Below are 24909 nucleotides of genomic sequence, written 5' to 3'. Positions count from 1 at the left end.
TGATGTTAAAGTGCTTTTATACATCTTACCGTTGATCTTGAGTGAACTGCAAAAAATGTTCTAAGAAACATTCTCAGTTTGTGAGTAGGCCATTGGTTGTGTTCCTGTTAGACCTCGCTGCCACCCAGTATGAAAGAGTGTAATCTAGAACACACCCAGCACTCTTGTGGCAGGGAAACATTGATAAGGGAAGTCAAGCTATTGTTGTCTATTATTATTGATCTTCTGACAAATTTCTGTGACATGTAGAAGAGGAGGAGGAAGAGTTTGGATTTGTGCCCTGCCTTTCTGTCCTGTAAAGAGGCTCAAGGCAGCTTACAAACTCCTTTCCCTTCTTCTCTAGGTGGGGCTGAGAGAGTCCTGAACAAACTGTCACTAGCCCAAGGTCACCCAGCAGGAATGTAGGAGTGGGGAAACCAATCCTGTTCACCAGATAGGAGTCCGCGGGGAATCAAACCCAGTTCTCCAGTTTAGAGTCCCCCTGATCTTAAGCACTGCACCATGCTGGCTGTCACTATGTAGGGGTCAATGAACCCATTTTAAAAATTGTTGCTGAAAACGATTACATTGCTCTATCACCATTATAGTAAAGTGAGTTCTCTGCCCCAAGGATTGAGGCAAATCCCTGAAGTGTGGGTATCATTGCTAGAATTCAGTTTGTTCCTTGTGAGCCCTACCAAGTACATCCCCCCCCCCCCCACTTCCCCAACACACACACATTTTGTCAACATACCAGCATCTTCACAGATAGACCTTGTGAGGGATTTGGGCACTTCTGTCAGAGAGGTTGTCTATCCCATCTCCTGTATAAAATGCCATCGGGAATGTTAAAATAATTTTGCTTTGTGAGGGAAAATTGATAAAACTCCATACACAAAATCATACACAATTCTTGTGCGATTTGCAAGCCATGGGTGGTATGACATCTACCCCAAACACTCACTGATAAATGCTGGTTCTCACATTCCTGTATTTATGTCTACAAATAGTTAACGTGAGTACAGCTTAAATATATCTAAATTAAAGCAGAATAAATAATCACTTGTTGAAGTAGAATATTTGCATATTAAGGCATGACAGCTGGTTGAGTAATATTTGTTAAAAACAGATTTCAGTGTAAAAATCCGAAGGAAAATGTGTAGAATTGGCTGTTACCAATACAAGACAACTTTGTTTTAAAACCTGACTCTTAAGAATTACAAGCAGATTAAAAGAAGAAAGAGGACTAGAATTAAGAACATTATTGGATAGCTACGTGTCAGTGGCAGCATTCTAATTTTAAATACTGAAAAATAAATTGATGTTAGCATTGTTTTTATTGATTCATCCTTTGCCTTTACAAGGCCAGGATGAAAATTAAGCAAATCATTTAAGACTGTATTTTTCTAAATACATATAAAATAATTCTGCAAAGCTTGACTGACCAGTTCAGCGGCACAGCATGTGAGAGGTCAGTTGTGCTGCTTAAGCAGTTAGTTTTGTCTTGGCTGACATTGAGATAAGATAAAAGTGGAAAGACTGATCCTTGAGAGTGGCCACAGAAGGAAATAATAATAATAATAGGGGAAACAAAACACTCTTCTGTGAAGTAACCATCTGACATTCCTGTATCAAAAAAAATCCCTTCCAGATTCTGTTTTCCTAAATACTAGGATTCTTCTTCCGCCTCCCCTCCCATCTGCTCTAGCATCGTTAGCATTTATGTCACAATTTATTATGCTTAGCATAACTGCCAAAGAGACTTATCTGCACACACCCATTCATGTTTATGGACTGTTATTTCTGAAAAGGTTTTGCTGCAAATTATTCACCCTGCGGCATCTATGGAGTGGTGGTGTTCAAGGCTCTGTTTGGTCCCTCCTGCTATTTAGTACCTGCAAGAGACCACTGGGAGAGATCATCTGGGGTTTTGGGGATGAGGTTTTATCAGTATTATTATTTACTTAATTTAGTTACATGTACACCCCACCTTTCTCTCCAGTAGAGACCTAAAGTGGCTTACAGAATTCTTCTCCATTTTATCCTCACAACAACCCTCTGAGGTACGGTAGTTAAAACTGAGATCACGTGATTTGCCCAAAAGTCACCCAGAAAGCTTCCATGACAAGAGTGGGAATTCAAACCTGAGTCTACCAGATCCTAGTCCAATACTGTAAGCACTACACTGGCTTTCAGTGTGGATATCTGTTTATATTTTTACTTTTTTTCTGATTTAGGAACATGTGACCGTCCAGGTGCCTGTTATCCCATAGCTCAGACCTATTATCCTATAGGAACTGCCCATCACAGTTGCAACCTGTAACTACTTGGGGAAGTGCAACTACTTGGGGAAATGGCATGGGGGAGGTTGAAGGGCAGAGGAAGAAGAAATATAGAGGTAATAAATAGATAAAAGGAGGAAACTTGAATTGGGTGAAGGGAAGACAAAGAGGAGTATGGAAGAGGTCAGGAAAGCATAAGCATTTTATTGTCAGTGTGCACGCACAACGAAATTTACAGCAGCATTCCTCGATGCACACAATTTCAGACTCATACCCCATCCTCACTTTCCCCTTCCTCCACCGATCCCTACACAGCCCCAAACACATCAACACGAAGCAAGTGCCAGAAAGCACATTGGTTGGCATCCTGGTATTCAGGAGCATCAGTTTCTAGATTTCTGACCTAGATTAAGGCTCATAAGCATAAAACTCAATCCAGATGAGATGGAGATTCTGTTGGCTGTTGGTTAGACTGACCTTAGGGGGGAGGTGTTTGTTGTAGGCAGGAATGTAGTCCCTCAAAGCATGAAGGTGCTTTTATACCTGGTCCTTAGCTTAAGTTCATGTGTGCCGTTCGGAATTTGTCGGGGTATTTAAAGCCGGTTTCAGTTATGTCATTTGTAATCTTCCTGGACAAAAATTGGTCACAGTTACCTATGTCTTAATGCTAAGGCTGAATAATTGCATTATGTTGTATTTGAGGTCTGCCTTTGAATGCTGCTTGGAAGCTTCAACTGGTTTACGATGGCAACCTGCTTTGGGTCCCTGTTGGGGAGTAAAGTGGGTTATAAATGAATGGAATATATAAATTAACTAAATATTAGCTGCTTCGTATGTGCTTATGTTGTTGCTTTTTTGATGTTTGCTGGATTGGTTTTATTATTGTGCTTTTTATCAGTGATACTAGTTTTTATGTGCTAGCTGCCTTGGAAATCGTCAGAACTGGAAGACAGAAGATATAAATCTATATATATATAAAGCAAACCGTCCGTTTGTGAGTCGTGCTCTAACTCCGAAACCACTGGACGGATTGCTTTCAAATTTTCACTCAACGTGCCTTTCCAATGCGGGCAGGTTTTCGGATATTCACATTGCTGAAATTCAATACCTGAGCCAGGTAAAACATCTTTTTCCTGGCGCACCAGGCCATGAAGCTGGTTGTATTTAACTGTCGCCCTTAGACTGTTCGTGCAGCATGTCTATGGCCTCATGGGTTGGTATGCCCTTACAATGTTTGCGCAGATGGCCAGAGATGAGCATTGAAAACAGTAAATAGGTAGTACTGTTAGGTAATACGAGTGGAAGTGAAACACATACACACTTTGCCGTGTGAGACATCAGGTGGGGTTCCCCCCCACACGCAGGTAACTTTCACTTTCTGTGTCTCACCCACTACTACCACACAACACACATACTCTCATACACATCCAGCTCATCCTCACACACCTCACTTTGCCCTCCCTCACATCCAACCACCACTTACCCTCTGCCTCACCAATATTTGCCACAGCTTTCTTTTACTAAAAGCGAGCTGGAGTTTGCCTTTTTCTTCTACGAAAATCCGCGGGGTGGGGGCGAACCAACACTACCGGCTCTGCTTCTTTTGCACGTGGCCCTTTAAGAACCCAGGGAGCTGGCCTCGATCTGAGCGCCTCACCACCCTGCCTCTACTGCCTGACTGGGATAGCCTGCTTGCCCCAGTTCTGCCTTACCCAAGCCAGGACTGTGCATGTCAACCAGCCTCATGGACAGCAGGATTCGCACTCTGGACAGTTCCGTTGTGAAATGGGAAGGTTTACCTTATACTAAAAAAACAAGACACCACCAATGTGAATTGAAAAGGGAAAGAGGGATTCCATTTGACCACCCCAAAAGGCTATGCTGCGGATCATTGGACCTGCGTGGACATCTGTGTGGGTTGCGGACTGTGATGAGAAGGACAATTGCCACAGCAACGCGTGACCGGGCCCCGCTAGTATTTTATATAACATTTCCATAAGTAATTTGCATCACTAGATGTTTTGAATAAAGGTAGCATGGTCCCTTTAAGTAATCATTGGAGCTACAACTTTTATATTTTCTGCTATGGTTGTTTATGAGAAGTTTTGTGAACTATAGGAGTAACAATTCTTAACTTAAAAAGTCATATGAAATCATTCCTTGCAGCTATATAAAAACATTCCTTTCAGCCATTGAAAGGTCATTGTCTCTCATTTAAAATACATTTTAACCTGGAACATTTTTGAGCAACAAATGGTCCTTTTAGAAATGCTTTGCATTACATATTTACTACTCTCTCTCTACATATGTTCAGCAGCAGAAATTGTTAAAGTAAATAATATGTAATTAATATATTTTGTTACAGGTATTGGCACAAAATGAATATAATTAGGGAAAACAAAGATTTGGCCTGTTTCTACACAACAAAACATTCATGGAGGGGCAAGTAAGTAGCCTGTTTTCCACCTTGCTGTTTTCTAGTTGGAGATGATTACACCATTTTATAGTCTGTTCCTGATATCCAGTAGAGAGTTTTAAAATTGTTCGAATAAAATTGTTTTGAACTTGAAGACTTTAATAATCCCAAATTGTCTTATGACTACTCAAAAACACCAGTACTGAATTACAGAGCCTGACTTAATGTATGGTTATCCTTCAAAGGGGTTCTTCGCGTAGGTCAAGCTCTCACCATTGATGAATGGTCAGTTTACTGACCCCTTTTTATAAATTTGTGAACCAGACCCTAAATAGCAGATTCCAGTATCTGCATTCTTGTCAGTGCGTGCAGTGTTATCTTTTTATTTCTCTGTCCCCAATGGTGTTTTAAATACTTCTAAACTTGTTTGGTTCTGGTGGGTTTTCCGGGCTGTGTGGCTGTGGTCTGGTGGATCTTGTTCCTAACGTTTTGCCTGCATCTGTGGCTGGCATCTTCAGAGGTGTATCACAGATAATTGATACACCTTTGAAGATGCCAGCCACAGTTGCAGGCAAAATGTTAGGAACAAGATCCACCAGACCACGGCCACACAACCCGGAAAACCCACCAGAACCAGTTGAATCCGGCCGTGAAAGCCTTCGACAATACTTCTAAACTTGTTTGTTTTGTCATCATCATGACCTGAAAAACACAAAATGACATGTGTGAGCTGTACTGAAGCTCTAATTGCTGAGCATGCTGAATGTTCTCTTATGTTCTCCCAGAAAAGCAATTTTCACCTCACAATGAAAGCAAAATATTGCTTGTGTATTTGTCCATAGCTCAGTTATTTGAAAGTGAGCTGTCTTGTATACAAATCAACTATTGTAGAGTCTTGTCAGGTCTTTGGGAAGCTCTTAAATTAAATCCTTGCCTGCTGTTTGTGTGTTTTTAGGTATAAGCGTGTTTTTTCAGTTGGAACTCATGCTATCACTACGTACAATCCCAACACATTAGAAGTTACAAATCAGGTAATGTCATATGTAACAGATGTGTTTTTGGGTAGTGTTAAATAGTCTTCCAATTGAAAATAAATCAGTTTACAAAGTAAATCCTGTTGGCTAGATGTAATTAGCAGAAGACTGTTGTTAGTGGCATGAAGCAGTGAAAAAAGATGGATTTGGATAACATCATTTGAAGTTAATTACCATTCAATTACATAGCTAGATGCCCAGGGGCGTAGAAGAATATGCATTCCAAGTCTTTTTGTTCAAATTTGTGAGCAAAATTAAGATTTTAGGTCTACATTAGTTCTACATACTTTGTAAGTAGGGAATTGCATTTAGTGGGATTAAATAGTGAAGAATAGTTATAGCACCAAAGTTTTTTTGTTCAGTTATTTATTTGCATCACTTGTAAATTTTCTTAAACCTTGAAGATTATTTTTTAATTTCTTTTCTCCTAATGTGTTGCTTAACATCTCTGCATGGCACTGATTGTTATTGAAGAGATAAAAATCTGAAAGATGGTGAACTTCATAACAAACATGAAGTTCTTAGATCTCTGATTTGCGTGATTGAAAATTTTTCCAGCCATGTAACTGACCACAGAACAGATGCCTATCATTAAATCAACCAGTGATAAATTAGGTCAACCAGTGATGAAAACATTCATAAGCAATTATGAATCTTAAATTTAGAATCTGGTAGGCAGGCACTAGGATTGTAACCATCATAGCTCCAGTATATTAAATGTTTATTGCAGCCTCTGAACCTAGAAGTCTTAAGAGCAAGCTGTTATCTCCATGTCTATGGTATTGTAACTTTATACTCAATGAAATGCTCTTTTGAGAGCGATAAACATAAGAATAATCAGTATCTAACTTTCCAAGCTTCTCCCCTCCCATGTTATTTCAGGGTCAACTAGATATGTGGAATTTCCAGATATCTAAAATGGCAGAGGGAGGGCACTCTTTGGGAGGGGCACAGTTGCAGTTAGTAGTTCTAGTCCATCTCAGCCATAGCACTTTTCAGATATTTGGGGTCAAAGGTCTGTCAGCATCTAGATTATCTGTCCTTTGTGTGGTGGAAAGAGTTAATACATCTGTATACTTGACCGTTCTAGGCTACCTCGGAGATGGTGCTTGCAGTTTTCCAATGTTATAATTTTACTGATGAGCATAATTTAGAGGAAGATCCCATAAGCCCTTAGGTTATCCAACTTAGTCATATCTTTACTTTCATATGTTCTGGATATAGAAGGGAACATGTTCGTTACTGAAGATCACATCAGCAACAAGACAGTCGGTTAGCATGAATTGTGTGAATGTTTAGCAATTAGTGTTGATTACAGGCATTAGAGTTTAATAGGAACTAAACAACATATTTTCTGACTGTGTGATCGTCTGGTTCAGTGGCCTTATGGAGACATCTGTAGCATTAGTCCCGTTGGAAGAGGACAAGGAACAGAATTCAGCCTCACATTTCGTAAAGGGACTGGGAAAAAGTCTGAAACACTTAAATTTTCTACAGAGCACAGAACAGAGCTCCTTACTGAAGCACTGGTAAGAAGAACCTAATAATTCGATGAAGTGAATACACTTCTGTTTTCCAGTCTGCATTGCCAGCCGCAGTAAACATGTGAAATGTTCACGTTCTACTCAGTTGCACTAAATTATACATATATGGTGTATTTTTAATTACTGTTAACTTCCCCATATAGTGGTTGACTTCACTTGTAGCGGACTTGGACCTAAATCCCATGTTTATGCTCTTCCTTATGCCCTCACAAACTTCAATTGCTTCCCAGGTCCCTCTCTGCCTTTCTCTTTATTAATCTTTCCCAAGAAGATTACAGTGGTGTGCAAAGATTTTTCTTTCTCTGTTTTATGCTCACAACAATCACATGGGGCACATTATGCTGGTGCAAGGTCACTCATTTAATTTCATGGCTGGGAGTTTGTACCTCAGTCTGACACTCTAATTAGCACAATACCCTAACTTTCAGGTCCAGGCAAACCATAGGTGAACATTTGTATTGAGAAAAATATGGTCAATGTGTCACATTGAAGCTGAAATAAGAGAGCTGTGTTTTGCAGTGGCTTTTTAATTCTGCTCTGGAGAGCCATTTCCCACCATAGTTTTGATGATTTGGATGTGATACAAACTACAGTTTGCCAGAAGTTGAGAGGTAATTGTGAAATAACCAAAGGAAAGGGGAAAAAAGAATCCATGGCATTTTTCAAATCACAGTTTGGATGCTTGGGAACTTTTCATCTGAACTATGTCATAATTAGGATTGCCAGGTGTATCCTGGCAACTGGTGGGGGTGGGGTTGGAGTCTTATCAGGCTTGAAATGAGGCCTAGGCCTTGATATCAATGCTGAGATGTCACTTCCACTTCTGGAAGTGACATCACATCACTGGTGACAAGGGAAGACACTCTGGTATTTAGGCAAACTCTGTGTGTAGAAGCTGTTTTTACTATACAGTTTTACCTAAATATTAGAAGAGGAGGAGGAGGAGTTTGGATTTATATTTCCCCCTTTCTCTCCTGTAGGAGACTCAAAGGAGCTTACAATCTCCTTGCCCTTCCCCCCTCACAACAAACACCCTGTGAGGTAGATGGGACTGAGAGAGCTCCGGAAAGCTGTGACTAGCCCAAGGTCACCCAGCTGGCATGTGTGGGAGTGCCCAGGCTAATCAGAATTTCCCAGATAAGCCTCCACAGCTCAGGCGGCAGAGCAGGGAATCAAACCCTGTTCCTCCAGATTAGAATGCACCTGCTCTTAACCACTACGCCACTGCTTCTCTTATTAGAGTGTCTTCCCAGTCATAATTGATGTGATTATGTCCCTTCTGGAAGTGATCTTATTGAGCCAGTGACATTGATGCTGAGGCCTCATTTTATGCTGGGTAAGACCACCGCTGACCAGCTGGATGGCACTGAGGGGAAGGGATCCTCCGCCCCCAGCAGAGATCTTGCAACTCTAGTCATAATCCCTGTTTTTAAAGAAGCATTAGAATGAATTATCTCTCTTAAGTCTAGCATACACCTTTTTGAACCATTTATTATTAACCCTTTTCCTTTCCCCAGAGATTCAGAACAGATTTTGCTGAAGGAAAAATCACCGGAAGGGCAAGTATCTTTCATCTTTAAGCTAAAAAGTTTTCCTGATTTTTAAATTAGAAGTTGATGCTGATGAATAAAATGAAGTACTTCACTTCCGTGCTCAAGTTCTGACAAAAGAAACTAAGCTCAACACAGAGAGAATATTTTTCCAGGTTAAATTGTGTGTGATTTCTTTCTCCCTTCTAAATTGTATAACTGACAACCATACACACACATATATGTATTTGTGTGTGTCTTTAGTAGGAACATATGGTTTTCTTTTTTGTTTCCTTTTTTTCTTGGAGAACTAGAAGGTTTTATTGACATTTGAAGGCTAGAGGAGTCTATCACAGCATTGGAGGTTTTCAGCTGCAGTCTTATACCAGGTTACTTGGGGTATTGCACATGGAACTTGGCTGTCCTCAGTTTAAAACATTTACTGCTGCATTTCTTTTTTAAGGAGCTCAAACCAGATTACAACATAGTAGATACAACCCATCGAGTGAAATATATTAAAAACATTAAAAACCCTTAAAATAATAACCCAGGATTGCTAATAAGCTTATTGGGATCACATCTCCCAATAGCTGGCCCTAGTTGCAGTTTCCAAACAATCTTCAAGGGTACCTACAAGTAGAGTATATTACAGTAGTCCAGTCTATATGTAACTAAGACATGAATCACTGTAGTTAGATTTGACAGCCAGGAATGGACGCAATTGGCGCACCAGCTGAAGTTGGGCAAACACACTCCAAATAATGACAGTCACTTGTTTTTCACAGATAACTGCTGTGTTGAGTAGCATTTCTATGCTGTGACTTTTCAAGGGAAGTATAACCCCAGCTAAGGCCACAGAGATCTCAAGTCCCTGGTCTATTTGTTTTTTTTACTAACCTAGAGAGTCTGTCTTTTTAGGAGTAAGATGTAGTTTGTTCACCCTCAACCAGCCTATTACTGACTGATAATCCAGTTCAGAACATCACCAAAATCCTTGGAATTAGGAGGGAAAGGAAGGTAGAGTTCAGAATCATCTGCTTATTCATGACACTGCAACCCAAACCTACCCCAGCAGTTTTACGTAGATATTCAATTTCACGTGGGATAAGATCAAACCCTGCAGAACTCCACAGGCAGCAGCTATGGAGTCGAACAGGAATCCCCCATCACCACCCTCTGAGATGCCCCTCCTCCTCGATAGGACTCGAACCACTGTATCAGAGTGCTCACCTCCCCAGTCCCAGTTCTGAGAGTAGGATGCTGTGGCTGATAGTATCAAAGGCTACTGAGAAATCCAGTAGAACTAGCACAGGGGTCTGCAACCTGCGGCTCTCCAGATGTTCATGGACTACAATTCCCATCAGCCCCTGCCACCATGGCCAACTGGAGAGCCGCAGGTTGCAGACCCCTGAACTAGCAGGATACTGCATTCTTAGTAGAGGTCATCAACCAGGTTTGACCACAGCAGACTTTGTTCCAAACCTTGACCTGAAGCTAGATTGTAATAGATCTAGAAAATCTTCCAAGAACTCCTGGAGCTGAGAAGCAGCCACACCTGCTTGCTCAAAAATGAAAGAATGAAGACTGGCTGGAAGTTCTCTAATATAGGTCTAATCACTGTCTGCTTGAGATATATTAGACTGGGGTCTTTGAGTTTGACAAATTTTTAGCACTGAATGAGTGTGCTATAGTGATTGACAGTACAGCATGGTATCCTCTGGGAAGCCACATCTAGCAGAGGTTTCCCAAGATGTATCATTTCCTACCCAGTGTTCATGCAATAAAACACTCTCATGTAGCAAACTCATGCTGCAACAATCTACCTAGATAGGTTCTGCTTAGGGAAAAATACAGCATATGAAGAGGCCTTAATGCCAGGTTCTGTGACTGGAATCAATAATGGACTCTGGGTTTTAATCAGATGCCATACCTGGTTTGCGAAAGCCACTTCTGATCACACTCAGAATTGCTCCTGTCTTTATCCACATGCAGTAACCCTAAATCCCCCCTCCCTTTTCTCATGGAATATGAGAAAGACACAGCAGAAAGAGACAGCCGTTGAGGAGGCAAGGCCAGAGAAGAGAAACACCGGCCATCTGCCACTGCCCCCCCCTCCCCGGGGTTGGCAGCAGAGTCATTCCTACTTATCTACAGTTGCCAGAATCAAAGGGAAGGGAAGGAAGAGAAAGATTCATTAACATAGGAGAGGGAGGGCCCCTCTCTGGAGTAGGTGTGAATGACCCCACCTGAGGGCATCCCTTTGATGGGAGGAGAAGACACATCCTGACACTTAACTGATAATAAATTGACAGATGCTGACAGGTTTATTTTAGGCAGTGAAATAGGTGCAAAAATGTATCATATATTTTATTGTTTGTTTCTGTATTTAATAACTGCTCTGCAAAGGTGTGATAGTAACTTGTTTTTTTTAAAAAAACTAACAGCTGCTTTGCCCCCACAGAGATATAACTGTTTCAAGCACCACTGGAGTGATACAAGAAAACCTGTAATTCTAGAGGTGACTCCTGGAGGCTTTGATCAAATTAATCCTGCCACAAATAAAGTTCTGTGTTCTTATGACTATAGAAATATTGAAGGATTTGTTGATCTCTCTGATTATCCAGGAGGTTTCTGTATACTTTATGGAGGATTTAGTAGACTAGTAAGTATCATAACAGAAAACACACCACTTATGCCTGAATCCAGTATGTAATTGCTCAGACTGTTAATTGGTATGGCAAAACCAAAAATATCTTGCATCTATAATAGTTCCATATATTATTTAAAAATATCTGAAATAGAAAATAGTTTATCCGTAGTAAAATATTATTTTTGATATTTTTACTGTATTTGGCAAGAATGTGGATGGTATTAGAAGATTTATAAAAAGATAAGAAATTTGTATTTTGAACTAATTTATATCTACTAATGCTATTTAATCTGAACTGTTTTATATAACTGGTTTGCAAATGCCTATTGTATTCAAGGTTATGGATTTTTACAGTTATGTAATTTTTTTAAAAGTTTATGTACCAAAGAGTTCATTGAATTCTATTGCAATTTGCAGCATTTATTTGCTTCTGAGCAAAGGGAAGAAATTATCAAGAGTGCAATTGATCATGCTGGTAATTATGTTGGCATCCTCTTGAGGATAAGGAAGGAGCCTTTAGAATTTGAGCAGTATTTGAGTCTTCGATTTGGGAAATACAGCAACGATGAATCTATCACATCTTTAGCAGAGTTTGTGGTGCAAAAGATAACTCCTAGACATTCGGTAAGGTCTAATAATGTAAGTGCATAACTTATGTATTAAAGTTTAGGAAAAGAACCCGTGTTGTTTTCTCCTTCACCCTTTCTCAGTTTTTAGCAACTGTAATAAATGTTTCTTGTAAGTATATGTATCACCACATGGTATTTCAGGAAAAGCATGCATGCTGCTGTAGTCTGAAAAATTGACAAAGGAGTATTAAATGCACGTATGAAAGGAAATTCACAGATTAGTGATGTAAATGAAATTTGAGCCATTTCATTCGGTACAATGCAACATACATTGATAGGTAAACGTAGTTCTCGCGGTGAAGCATTTGCAAACGAATGGCTACACTCCGAAGAACATAGGAATGAGTTCTGTGAAGAGCAGTCTTAATGCTCCTGAGCTGTCTATATTTGCAAGCAGTTTCTGGTGCAGGCTAAATTAGTAATTTCCACTGATTCCCTTTTCCTGCTATTGGCAACCCCCTCCCGCCGCCATGCCATCTATTAGGGACCCTTCTCCTCCAAATGTAGCATTTTGTGGAGATCAATGAGCTGCAGTGGGGAGGGGGTGGAGAAGGCCAGAAAAATTCGATCCTGCTGATGTAAAATATAGTCTGGATCCTGCTCTGAAATGTACCATACTCTGGAATTTTGTACCTTTACCCAATTAACCTATCAGCGGTAGTCTATAATTACAATAATAATAATATCCCAGCTGTATCTAAAATTGACTTTACTTCATCCCATCAACTTTTAATGGAGGGCAAGTGCCTCAACTACGTGTGTACTGTCATCTCCAGTAGCTAGAATTTAATACACTTTCTCCATTTTTTAAGGAACCAGTGAAAAGGATATTGGCTCTTACAGAAACTTGCTTAGTGGAACGTGACCCTGCTACGTATAATATTGCAACACTGAAACCCTTAGGAGAGGTAAGGGCACAATTTATTCTGGGTCAGGAAAATATTAAAAATCACAATGTGGATACAGTGTCTCTCATGTGGCTCTTGTTTAAGCATCAGATTGCTATTTTAAAATTTAAAGAATAGCTTTGAGATTCATAACAAGTCTTGGTATGCACCAAATACCGGGGAGGATGGCGGGAAGTATGTTGCAGGTAACATACAAACCTGTAATATGTGAAATGTTGCAGAATGATGTTGTAGTATGGCCACCTATTTGACTTCTTTTTTTTTTAAGGTATTTGCATTAGTGTGTGATTCAGAAAACCCACAGCTCTTTACCATAGAGTTTATCAAGGGACAAATCCGAAAATACTCTTCAACAGAGAGGTATAGTTAAAAGTTCCTGAACTCTTTCTTAATTTGGGGTGACAGCTGAAGAAGGGTGCTCTCAGACAACCTGTACACAATTTAACTGATGCAGGGACTTTCACTGCTGTAGGTAGAGCATGATGCCTGCATTTGCATTCATTAATTTTTTTCTGGGAGGCTAAGTTGGGAACCAAGCTTTTGCCTCATTTGGGAAGGAAATGCAGTAGGTTGTATAGTAACTAGTGGTAAATAAAACAAAGAATGGTGGGCATGAATGATCAAGGAAGAACAAATATATCACTTCAGAAGTAGCCTTTTTCTTAATTGCTATTTCAAATACATAAATAGCTTTTCAAAAAATTATGACCATTGACTGCTAGTGCATACGTCAGCTTTGTTCTTCTGTTTAAAAATTACACTGGCCAAAAAGTTATTTTTGGAAGTGTTCAGTTGCCTTTCCCATTACTGTTAGCTGAATCACTAGTTTCACTCCCATTATATCATATTTCAGTCCTCCATGTGACGTATAAGGTAAATCAAAACACTGTCCCCTGTGGTATGACAGAGTCAGTAGTGATTGCCCTTATAGCATTGGTGACTGATTACTGCACTTAAGAGGACCAGGTGTTAGGTGATGCAGAAGACTTCTGCCTGAGACCTTGTATTCAGGTAACAAAAGTAATTGGAACTGCTTTTCTCTCTCTCCTGCCCAGGGATTCATTGTTAGCCAGTTTACTAGATGGTGTAAGAGCGTCTGGTAATAGGGATGTCTGTGTGAAAATGACGCCAACAGACAAAGGCCAGCGGTGGGGTCTCTTAAGTATGCCGGTGGATGAGGAAGTTGAAAGTCTTCATCTAAGATTCTTGGCAGCACCTCCAAGTAAGTCTTTTATCTAGGTTGTATAGTGTGTCACAATTTAAAAGAGCCTTCGAAAGAGTGCTATCTTTGTGTTGTGTGAATGTGTTATAATATTCCTGCCTGATTCTTGTATCTGTGCTTGTTCAATTACAGATGGCATCTTTGCAGATTCAGTCTTTAGGTTCAATGCTAACATTTCATACAGTGGAGTTCTGCATGCGGTAACACAAGATGTAAGTAACATTCTTCTGTTCGTTCTTTAATGTTCTGTTGTTGAGGTCAAGATTAATACAGATTTTCCCTCGTTTTTTCAGGGCCTGTTTTCAGAAAACAAAGAAAAATTAATAAATAATGCCATAACAGCGTTACTCTCGCAAGAAGGTGATATCGCAGCATCTAATGCAGAGCTTGAAAGCCAGTTCCAAGCGGTTAGAAGATTAGTTGCCTCAAAAGCAGGGTTTCTTGCGTTCACTCAGCTTCCAAAGTAGGTACTTTATTTTTGACATCAGCTTTGTAATAAACAAGCCACATATAGCACATTAGATTATTTTTCCTGAGCTCTTATACTAAAGCGTGCATTCTTCCTTGCTTTGTTTTCCTTACCACTGGGAATTCTAATGATAATGAAATAAGTGCAGTTAAATTAAATCTGAAACTAGAAAGTAAATAACACAGATTTACTGTAAAGTTCAGGGTTACTGTTCACAAGAGGCCTCTGGCAGAGCTAAACATTTTAAGAGGTTGCAAATCATGATGTATGAGATGAATGAGCTTCAAAGCCTAGGTTTCATACATTCCCTTTCTCATGATCAGAGCCACAAATGAATTCGTTCTGCTTTAAGAATACTCAAGACTGCTAAACGTAGTCATACATGCATTCTAGATTTTAAGAAAGCAGATTTCAGTAAGCTTAGCAACCTACTGGGTGCAATCCCGTGGTCAAAAATACTAAAAGAGAAGGAATATGGAAATGACATACCAAAATTGGAAGAATGGGGAAAGAAAATAACATCCGTAATGTCTATTGACAGACTGACTTGGAAAATAACAAACAATCCCGAAAAATTTAATAAAAATTGTGACATTAAAAAAAATTAAATAAGGGAATATAATTGGTTTGCTGAATGTTGTCGACACTTACAAAGTGTATATTTTATGGAATATTGAATTTAATGTATAGGACTTGGTGTGCTATTTTAATGGCAAGATAACTCTTTTTTTATTTCCTTTGTTTCAATTCTGTTCACGCTAATGCATTTATAATTTATGTATTCATATATATAATTCATATATGTACTAACTCTATATACTGTACATTAAGATATACTGATTTGATTGTATAGAATTTAATGAGTTTACTGTAATGATTGAAAAGATGAAATAAACATATATTATAAAAAAATACTAAAAGAGAAGGGAATGCATGATAGCTGGCAGTTTCTTAAGAGTGAGATCTTAAGGGCACAATTTCAAACCGTTCCAATGAGGAGGTAAAATGGGAGGTGTCTTAAGGAAACCAGGATGGCTGTCTAAAAAACATTCAACTGAGCTAAGATTGGCTTTTTTAGTAATGTCCATAGCAAAATGAAGAAAAAAGATAGGATAGAACCACTGCAATCCATCGATCATATTACAGTCAGATAGTAAAATCAGTTCATGGGCAAACTGTGGAGCATTGCAGTAGAGTTCAATATTAGTTACTTTTGAGTTTTTAGTATTAGTGTAATGCCTTGCTGTGCTCTCTTAAAAGGTTTCGGGAACGCCTGGGTGTGAAGGTAGTGAAGGCTCTCAAAAGGAACAATGGTGGAGTCACTCATGCTTCCATTGATATGCTTTGTGCCCTCATGTGTGTAAGTACTATATTTTGTCCAGCACATTAGAGTAGAAGTGTTATCGTTTATCATAGTTTCAGGAGTTAGTGACTGGCTTCGATAAGGGAGTGAATTGCTGCCAGTGAGTCTTGTCAGAACTCTCTAAATTCATGCCATTTTACCTCTTTGATACTGTCAGTTTCAGCATCTTCAGTACAAAAAGCTGGATTACACTGGGAAGGCATTGGTATTTGCATGTAGCTCCTTGCTCTCCTAACCTACTTAAAATGTAGGAAACATGTGACATTGCTTTCTTTTCCATAATGGCAGGAGGCAAAGGGGGAGAGGATTAGGAACCTGTTGAAGGTTTTGTTAACTTTTATACTTGAGGATGCTTGGCTAGCTTTTTCAGCTTGTGAATGAGGCTCTCTGACATCTTAGTTTTCAGTCGAAATAAATAGGTTTGTCTTGGCATGTGACATCCGGAATACCATCTCATCTTAAGAGAACAAGTTATGCTTTGAATCCTTTAATTTTTTTTCATAGTCTTCCTACTATCGTTAATACAGCCATAGCCTTATTACATTACATTCAAAAACTAAAAGCTCCACAGGACAACTGGAGGACCTTGAAACAGTTCTGATTTAAAGGCTTTCTTTATCCACAGCCCATGCATGATGACTATGACCTGAGGCAAGAGCAGCTAAACAAAGCATCCCTTCTTTCTTCAAAGAAGTTTCTGGAAAACTTATTGGAGAAATTTAATTCCCATGTGGCAAGTATTTTTAGATCTCTTGAATACCTGAGGTGATTTTGTGTGTTGTGAGTGGGTGGGACGCATCTCCTGCTTCTGAAATAATTCAGGGGATTTTTAAGGATTTTTCAGTTTTATCTCCTTACACACTTAAGTTGGCTTGTGATTGATATGGAATTTGATTGTGTGTCTCCTTAGGTGTTAAATGCTTGGTTTGCCTAATGGCATTTGAAAGCTTAAACGAAGATAATATGAAACAAAAGTTTCAACGAGAAATGGGAAGGATCTGCACATAATTTCTATACCTGAAATATTCAAATCTTCTTAATTTCAGGAACATGGAACAGGCGCCCTAGTTATTAGTTCACTTTTGGACTTCCTTACTTTTGCTCTATGTGCTCCATATAGTGAGACTACAGAAGGGCAGCAGTTTGATATGTTGCTAGAGATGGTTGCATCTAACGGGAGGACCCTCTTTAAACTCTTTCAGGTGAGACTGGCAACGTGAAATAAGATGCTTGCAAAATTATTCCCTTTTTCTGTCCTTGCTTGAAAGCATTTCTATACACGTCATACTAAAACAATATTTGTGTAAGGATTGACTGAGGAAAATGAATAAGTGTATTTTTAAAAATCTAACTTCTGATGAACTTGAAAAAGGTAATTCAACATAGTAAATAGGTATACAAGCTTTCCACATTTTTCCCAGTATGGGCTATTCTAGGGGTGCTATGGATATATATATGTGCCAATTGTTATAGAGCTTATTTCAGGGTCTAGCTTTATATATGTTATACATGTTCTTGATGAGAATTTCTCTTACTGTTGCTTATCTGAGATGTCAATGCTATACCAGGAAATGATGAGATTCTAGTTTATTTCTATATGGTTTTACAGCACCCTTCCATGGCCATTGTGAAAGGAGCTGGGTTGGTTATGAAGGCAATAATAGAGGTAAGATTTATTGTATAACTGTTGTACTATTCTCTCATAAGAGTGGGGTTATCCAGCTTGAGCAGCAAGCATCTTGTGCAAACTGGACCTTTGGAGAAAAAACTTTGAGAGGAACGGTTTCTGATGATGTCCTTGCTGCAACAGTTGCATTTATGCAACTGCAACTACCTTGGTGTGTGGTGGAGTCTCCTCCTTTGGAGGTTTTTAAACAGAATCTGGATGGCCATCTGTCAGGAGTGCTCAAGTTATGTGCTCCTGCATAGCAGGGGTTAGATTTTATGGCCCTTGGGGTCTTTTCCAACTCTGTGATTCTCTGATTCTATATTCTTTTGGATGAAACAGACCTATGAGCTTGATTTGACTTCTGTGTAGCTGTACTTTCGTTCAATTCTGTCTTGCATGGGTTGCTAAGTGCTTTGAGTGTTGTGGGCATACTCATCATAAGTAAAGGTTCTGATCTGAAATACTTTCTTGTTTGTGTATTTCATTTGAAGTGAATAGAACAAGGTGTCCAGTAAATCTGTCTAGTACATTTTCTATCCCACTCTTTCTCTAAGGAGTTCAGGGAGGAGGATACATGATTCTCCCTTCCCCATTTTATCCTCACAACAACTTGGGCAAGGCCTGCCCCAGGTCCCCCAGAAATCTCCGCTTTAGATTTGAGATTGAAACCTGGGTCTCCCAGATCACAATCCCACAATTCTACCATTCCACTATGCTGGTTGTCTATTTGGCACTGGAATATTCGTCTTATAGGAGTAGCTATTGAAATTTCTTCCATTAAAAACCCAAAGAAGACTAGTAACAATGGCTTGTATCTTGTGAGACCCATGAATTGAACAGGACTTCACTTTCATTCCTGTAGCCGCAGCCTACTGAGCCCTCTAAAATTTAGCCTTAGTGTTTGACTGAGTTTCCAGAGCAGCAGAATAGGCAGCAAGCAGGGGTTTGCAGTAGATGGGAGGAATTGTCAGAAATCACCCTGTTCCTCCTTCACTGGAAATGCTCTTCTGTCAAACACAGGTGGTAAGAATACAAATTGATACTATTTGTAGTAGCCAACTAAAATAAATAAAGCTTTAAGTTAGTTTTCAAATTTTGTGGAATTTTACATTTTGGGTTGTGGCTGAAGTGCTATTGTTGGGAACTAGAGTTGAATCTTCCGTTATCTTACAGATAATAGTATCCAGAATTCACTTGTGCCCAACGCAAAATATTACACAGTAATCCAGGAGATATTGGAATAAAGAAACAATAGCCCCACTCTGTTAAAAAAATGTAAAAATAATTGGTTACTATGCCATGTCTCACTGAAAGAAAGAACCACAATGCTGAATGAATCTACAGCCACTTCCTGGACTTTCATGCAGTGGAATGCTCCGCTGTGGTCCTAGTGCCTGCTTAGTTCTCCTCCCCCCACCCACCCCTGATTCTCCAGTAGATTTTTAAAAGTTATTTTAAGTGCTGCTTGTGCTGCCTGTGTCAGAACCCTTATTCTCAGTGCTATTAAGCTCACTACATTGAGAAAAGAGCATTTTTTATCAAGGTAGTAAGCTTAATAGCACTCAGAATAAGGGTTCTGACACAGGCAGCACAAGCAGCACTTAAAATAACATTTAAATTGGGACTTCTTTAAATGGTAGAAAGACGTGACTGTCATTTCCTGCCATGCCACCACGACCGTATTTTTATCTTTTGCTGAGACAAGGTATAGTGATACAGGCAGATTTGAACTGAAACTCTTGAACAAATAAGGTGTTTAAAAATATCAATTCAGTAAAATATCTTTATTTCACTTTGAACACAGAGACAAGACTCATGTAGAAGTTTATTATTAGATGTTATAGCCTTAGACCTTCAGTAATTTATGCTGTAATGTAAAGGCAGAATAACTTAACTAAGATTCTTTCATAGTTATCTTCTTGCCCTGTTTCCAAAGGAGGGAGATAAAGAGATAGCAACCAAAATGCAAGATCTTGCCCTCAGTGAAGGTGCCTTACCTCGTCATTTGCACACTGCTATGTTTACAATAAGCACAGATCAAAGGATGCTCACAAACCGGTAAGTCTGGAATTAATGCCACTTGCTTATATCTTGCTGTTGCCTTTTGGCCTAGTCATCCCTTCCCTGGAACAGCTTCTTAAGCTCTCTTTCACCCCCCACTTAAAACTAACTATTAAGGAGAGTTTTGTGGTGACTTGCTCCTTTTTTCTTGTTTCTTCTTCTCAACTATGAATTTGTTATCTGAGATTGACAAACACAGAGGTAGCGGCTGTAAAGTCCTTGCGGCAAAAGTATTATAAATAACATGTTGAGAATGCCTTATGCTAATAGCAACAAAAAATAACTGAGGGCTACTATGGATAGTAAGGTTATTTTTTTTAAAAGATGCTGTTAAACTTCACACTGATTTCTGGGAAAGAACAATAGCAAATAAAACAGATACTAAGTAAATTAGGCCTAGATTGTAAAATTTTCAAACTGAGCAATAGTAGTTCCTCACAACAAAAATACAATGAAATGAACAAAACTTTAATTTGTTTTCTAGCAAAGAAATCAATCACCATTTTTCAATTTTTATTTCTCAGACAGCTAAGTAGGCATTTAGTGGGCCTGTGGACAGCTGAAAACGCAACTGCTCTGAATTTGTTGAAGCGTATTTTGGTAAGAGAAACTGTTTTTAGTGTCACTTTTAACTAAGCTGATAATATTTTCATGTGTTCCTCAAACAGCAAATTCCTTAACTGAAGAAAAGGCTTGAGTTGGGTGAATGTTACACAGTCATTGCGCTGATAGAAGAATCTGATATAGTTTAGGACTTCAATGGGATCTAGAGAGGATTTTTTTTCAAATTAGAAGCCACTTCACACATTTCTAGAATGGCTGTCTTCGGGTGTATTTTCAGAATGGAGGTGTGTCTGAATACTTGTACATTCTTGTATTTTATGGTAGCATTGATAAGATCTGATTATCTGGGCCTAGGAACTGTGCAAATAATTCTTCAAAACAAGAAGTCAGATGGTGTTTTAAAGACTTTGAAGTATTTATTCCAGTATGAGATTTTGTGAGGCACAGAGCTTAGTTCTTCAGATACAGTAGGAGAAAGAAACCCTTTTATCTCAGTTTTACTTAAGTGGAAGAGGTAAACGGTTTTTTTTTTTCTCCAATAGTATCTGAAATGGCATCTGTCTCAAAAAATTTACACTGGGATAAATGGTTTTAGTCTGTAAGGTGCTACTAGAATTTTGTTCTGTTAAATTCGGCTGCCCCACTGGTACCCACTAATTCTTAATACGTCAGAAATTTGGGTTTGTGTTTCCTAATAAGCAGTTTCCTCATTGCATTATGAACGTTCTGAAATGGAAGAAAGCTTTAAAAGCAGTTTTTTGATATTTTATCAGTGTTCTCCTGTGTATAAGAAGGGAAGTCAGCAATCCCATTGAGGTATACTCAAGAACCTTTTGATATGTCTTAAGTAGTTCTTAGTTGCAAACTCCAAAGAAGAAACTGGTGTATACAAAACAGTGATGTTGTACACAGAGAGAGGTAACGTAATGACTGTTTCACCCAATTATTCTGTGTACAGATGATGATCTCCATTTAGAGTATCAGGGTGTACAAGTCTGTATAATGTGACAACGTGTTCAGAAATCACTCTGGCATATGTTGTGGATTTGGGAAGGATAAGTAGGTACGGAATTCCCAAGTCAAAGGTCATACTACAAAAAGTCTGGGGGGGAAAAGCAGTGGTTTTTGCTCGCGGCTGTTCTTGGTTGGTTCAAAGGGGTGACAGTATTGCTTTTGACAGACGTTCCAAATATCAGCAATGAAGAGAGAAAGTGTTGTAGCAATCTTGAATTGGTCCAAAACCTCTTAGCCAAAATACAAGTAGGGGACAATACCTAAAACATTTTCTGCAAAGAGGCTTATAGCTTGATTAAGAAAGGTTAACTATATGTTGGACTGTAGTCCTTCTGTTTCAGATAATAAGGTTGTTTCAGTTGTGTTCAGTCCCTGACTAGAGTATATTTGCTGAGTAGTTCTTACGATGCATTCTGCCTGACTTTTGAATTCAGGAAACTATTAATTATACAAATGTTAAAATGTACATAAAGAATGTAAAGAAATGTTATTTCTTGTTTTCTTTTGTGGCTTAAGCCATCAGGTTTGCTATTTTACCTAGACAGCAGTGACCCTGTTCCTGAAAAGGATGCTGATCGGATGCACATTAGAGATAATTTAAAGATAGCAAATGTAAGTATGAATAGCCATGGTTTTTAACTCTGCTCGTACGTTTTGCTATTTGCTTGTGCCCATCTTGAGGGGTGAGGCACTAATAATTTTAAACCTATTTCGGATGTGCAGTTTACATTCCCCCAAAATGCATTTTGATTAGAGCTTTGTTCTGCAGGATCAATATGGCAAGTTTAATAAAGTGCCAGAGTGGCAAAGACTTGCAGGAAAAGCTGCTAAGGAAGTTGAAAAATTTGCCAAAGAGAAGGTGGATCTTGTTTTGATGCACTGGAGAGACAAGATGGGAATAGCTCAGAAAGAGGTAAGACTCTTAGTGCATAATGTAAAGCATGCTTACTTGGAAGTGAGATTCCCTGGAACTCAGGCCCCTTCTGCACATGCAAAATAATGCGTTTTCAAACCACTTTCACAACTGTTTGCAAGTGGATTTTGCTATTCCGCACAGCTTCAAAGAGCATTGAAAGCAGTTTGAAAGTGCATCATTATGCATGTGCGGAATGAGCCTCAGTGAGACTTGTTTCCAAGTAAATGTGCATAAGATTGTAGTCTTAATATTCTGTCACTGTATTTCAACATCTATTTTATTTAATTATTGATACCATTGGAGCAACTCTGGAGTTCTTGTTTGATGTTGTTGTCTCTTGCTTTTTAATTGCATTCAAAATGGTTAAGAACAGTGAAGATATCTTCCTTAAAAGCTATGGCTGGTCTTGCCTGTTGCGAATTAGGAAGTGGAGTTTCCAGCTCATTCGAAGGTTCACACATAGATTGTGGCCGTGGGGCTGTTCCAAATGGCGGAATTTTGAATATATTAAGAAAGGTTCCAGTTCTTAATGTTGCACAAGCATATTGTGGCTACCTCTTTTTCTTCATTTTTAGGGGTTGTGAAATTTGAGGCTTCTGCATGGTTGTTTAATTCAAAATTTTCTTTTGCTCCTTTTTGCTCATAACTGTTCTTGATTGGTTAGGGGGTACGAAGGATGACAGTCAGATTTTTGACAGTAAATATATGGAATACACCAGAGGCACCATCCATATTGTCATATTTTCTTTTACTTGCCTTGTTCCTTTCTTTTCCTCCAGTTGTGATTCCACTGTGGCTCTGCATTAGTTGTGCAGCTGGGTCCCTTTAGCCTCTTCTGCTGGTCCATGCTTTCATTCATCTCTGTGCATGTGACTAGTTCGTGATTCTGTTAGAGCAGTTAGGAATTGGTCTCTTAAAGTGAGCACAGTGTGAATTAAAATTAGCTGTTTGCTAAAGTTGTACTGTAGTTCCTTTAATAGGTGAGGTCTTGCTGCTTTACTTTGCTCCTATCATCTCAAAGGAGAGGGTGATGTGCATCTTTGTTGGTTCATAAGTAAATAAGCTATATGTGCAACGTTGAGTTTTGCATCAAACTATTGCCACATTGAGCTTGATACTAAACTAACATGTGCAATGCTATTTATTTTTTATGGGATGAAATGAAAAATTGGGCACTAGTTTAGTTTGTATGAATAAGAACTGCCTTTTGAGTTGTGCATTTGTTGAAATGTCCTGAGAATTGTTGTTAAACGCACTTTGTATGTGTTATGGACAAAACTACTAATATTGCGGAAACCCAAAAGTATAGTTTGTTTTGAGCTATTTTCAGACTAGACATTGGCCCGTGGGTTCAGGTTTCTGCCTTTGCTGTTTAGTAATCATGTTTACAGTGAGGCCTATTGTGCATTATTCTAGCTATTACAAACTTGTCTCTTCTTGTCAAACATTGAATTTTGTTTCTTTTTCTGCTTCCCAAATACAACCAGGACAGAAACAATATGGTGAGTTTGAGTCCTCCTTCCTTTCTGTAGACTCCCTTGAATTATGCCTGGCATGTGGAGACTTCTGTTGGCGCACAGTAGAGTTTCTAGTATCCCTTGGCCATCAGGCACACAGTTCTCTGTGTAGCTACTTAATATCGTTAGTCCTGAGAGGAAATAATTGTGTCTGTACTAACTTGTCATCCTCTCTTCTTAGAACTGTCTTTTCCAGTCATTTTGGTAAAATTCCAAAGGTGGAAATTTCCTGCTGGCTAGCTTGTTCGTAGCCCAATGCTGCCTTGGTGAAGGGATGGATCTCATAGCAGAAAAAGTAACAGTTTGTTAAAACAAGCTGGGACATAGCCAAACTAATCCCTTGCTTGATTTGCTTATCTGTCCTAACATAACACTTATTCTTGTGATATAGTAATCTATTTTCACTCTCTATAAGCGTCTGCTCCACTTTTCATTTTTCTTTGACTAGAAAAAAAAGCTTCATATCTGTTAAGCAGTTCAGGTACTTCCACAATCAAAACTTTTATTTTTGGTAACTGTTGGAAATGGTTCTGGTGTGGGCAGTCTCATTTCACAGTATTCTTGAAGTGTTCTGGTCTCAAGTTTAGCTTTTCTTTTTTTCTTGGCAGAATATTAATCAGAAACCAGTCATATTGAGAAAACGAAGGCAAAGAATAAAAATACAAGCAAACTGGGATCTCTTCTATTACAGGTAACCATTTTTTGTGTGTGTGATTTCTTTTTGCTGTGTATATAGATTGGAAAGTTGTATTAAACTTTGGTCAGATATGCGGTTTTGAGGTTTATGTACAAAAGTGTGATGTTAAAATATGTAAAACAAGATAGGTGTTAGGAAGATTTTGAAGTGAGGCTGTATCAAGAGTCTTTACCTGCTACCCTGTTTCCCCTAATATAAGACATCCCCGAAAAATAAGACATAGTAGAGGTTTTGCTGAAGTGCGAAATATAAGGCATCCCCCGAAAGTAAGACATAGCAAAGTTTTTGTTTGGAAGCATGCCCGACAAACAGAACACAGGAAAAATAAGACATCCCCTGAAAATAAGACATAGCACATCTTTGGGAGCAAAAATTAATATAAGACACTGTCTTATATTCGGGGAAACACGGTAGCAGCCTTTTAATTTTGAACATCAGTGATTAAT

The 24909-nt window shown here is 38.9% G+C and overlaps 1 protein-coding gene across 4 annotated transcripts in view; it reads left to right on the top strand.

Annotated features, from left to right (window-relative positions):
* Nucleotides 1–24909, top strand: part of DNAJC13 (DnaJ heat shock protein family (Hsp40) member C13) — a 59596-nt gene that overhangs the window by 5826 nt on the left and 28861 nt on the right. For 2 of the 4 annotated variants that reach the window (XR_007245749.1, XM_048510789.1), the window contains exons 2-22: nucleotides 4627–4707; nucleotides 5633–5708; nucleotides 7091–7240; nucleotides 8773–8814; nucleotides 11246–11446; nucleotides 11852–12058; nucleotides 12876–12971; nucleotides 13240–13331; nucleotides 14027–14193; nucleotides 14326–14405; nucleotides 14487–14656; nucleotides 15923–16022; nucleotides 16651–16758; nucleotides 17072–17227; nucleotides 17635–17691; nucleotides 19631–19752; nucleotides 20280–20355; nucleotides 21850–21945; nucleotides 22103–22246; nucleotides 23737–23751; nucleotides 24375–24457. Coding sequence is in view for 3 of the 4 variants with exons in the window: in XM_048510789.1 (XP_048366746.1) it covers nucleotides 4640–4707; nucleotides 5633–5708; nucleotides 7091–7240; nucleotides 8773–8814; nucleotides 11246–11446; nucleotides 11852–12058; nucleotides 12876–12971; nucleotides 13240–13331; nucleotides 14027–14193; nucleotides 14326–14405; nucleotides 14487–14656; nucleotides 15923–16022; nucleotides 16651–16758; nucleotides 17072–17227; nucleotides 17635–17691; nucleotides 19631–19752; nucleotides 20280–20355; nucleotides 21850–21945; nucleotides 22103–22246; nucleotides 23737–23751; nucleotides 24375–24457 (2306 nt within the window). In the remaining variant the exon portion in view is untranslated. The remainder of the gene's footprint in view (nucleotides 1–4626; nucleotides 4708–5632; nucleotides 5709–7090; nucleotides 7241–8772; nucleotides 8815–11245; nucleotides 11447–11851; nucleotides 12059–12875; nucleotides 12972–13239; nucleotides 13332–14026; nucleotides 14194–14325; nucleotides 14406–14486; nucleotides 14657–15922; nucleotides 16023–16650; nucleotides 16759–17071; nucleotides 17228–17634; nucleotides 17692–19630; nucleotides 19753–20279; nucleotides 20356–21849; nucleotides 21946–22102; nucleotides 22247–23736; nucleotides 23752–24374; nucleotides 24458–24909) is intronic. The other 2 variants (XM_048510790.1, XM_048510791.1) reach the window with 2 other exon arrangements.

This window comes from Sphaerodactylus townsendi, linkage group LG11 (genome assembly GCF_021028975.2).
Source record: "Sphaerodactylus townsendi isolate TG3544 linkage group LG11, MPM_Stown_v2.3, whole genome shotgun sequence".
Classification (NCBI taxonomy): domain Eukaryota; kingdom Metazoa; phylum Chordata; class Lepidosauria; order Squamata; family Sphaerodactylidae; genus Sphaerodactylus; species Sphaerodactylus townsendi.
Note: the sequence above shows the minus strand (reverse complement) of the source record. Positions and strands in the feature narration are given on the sequence as shown.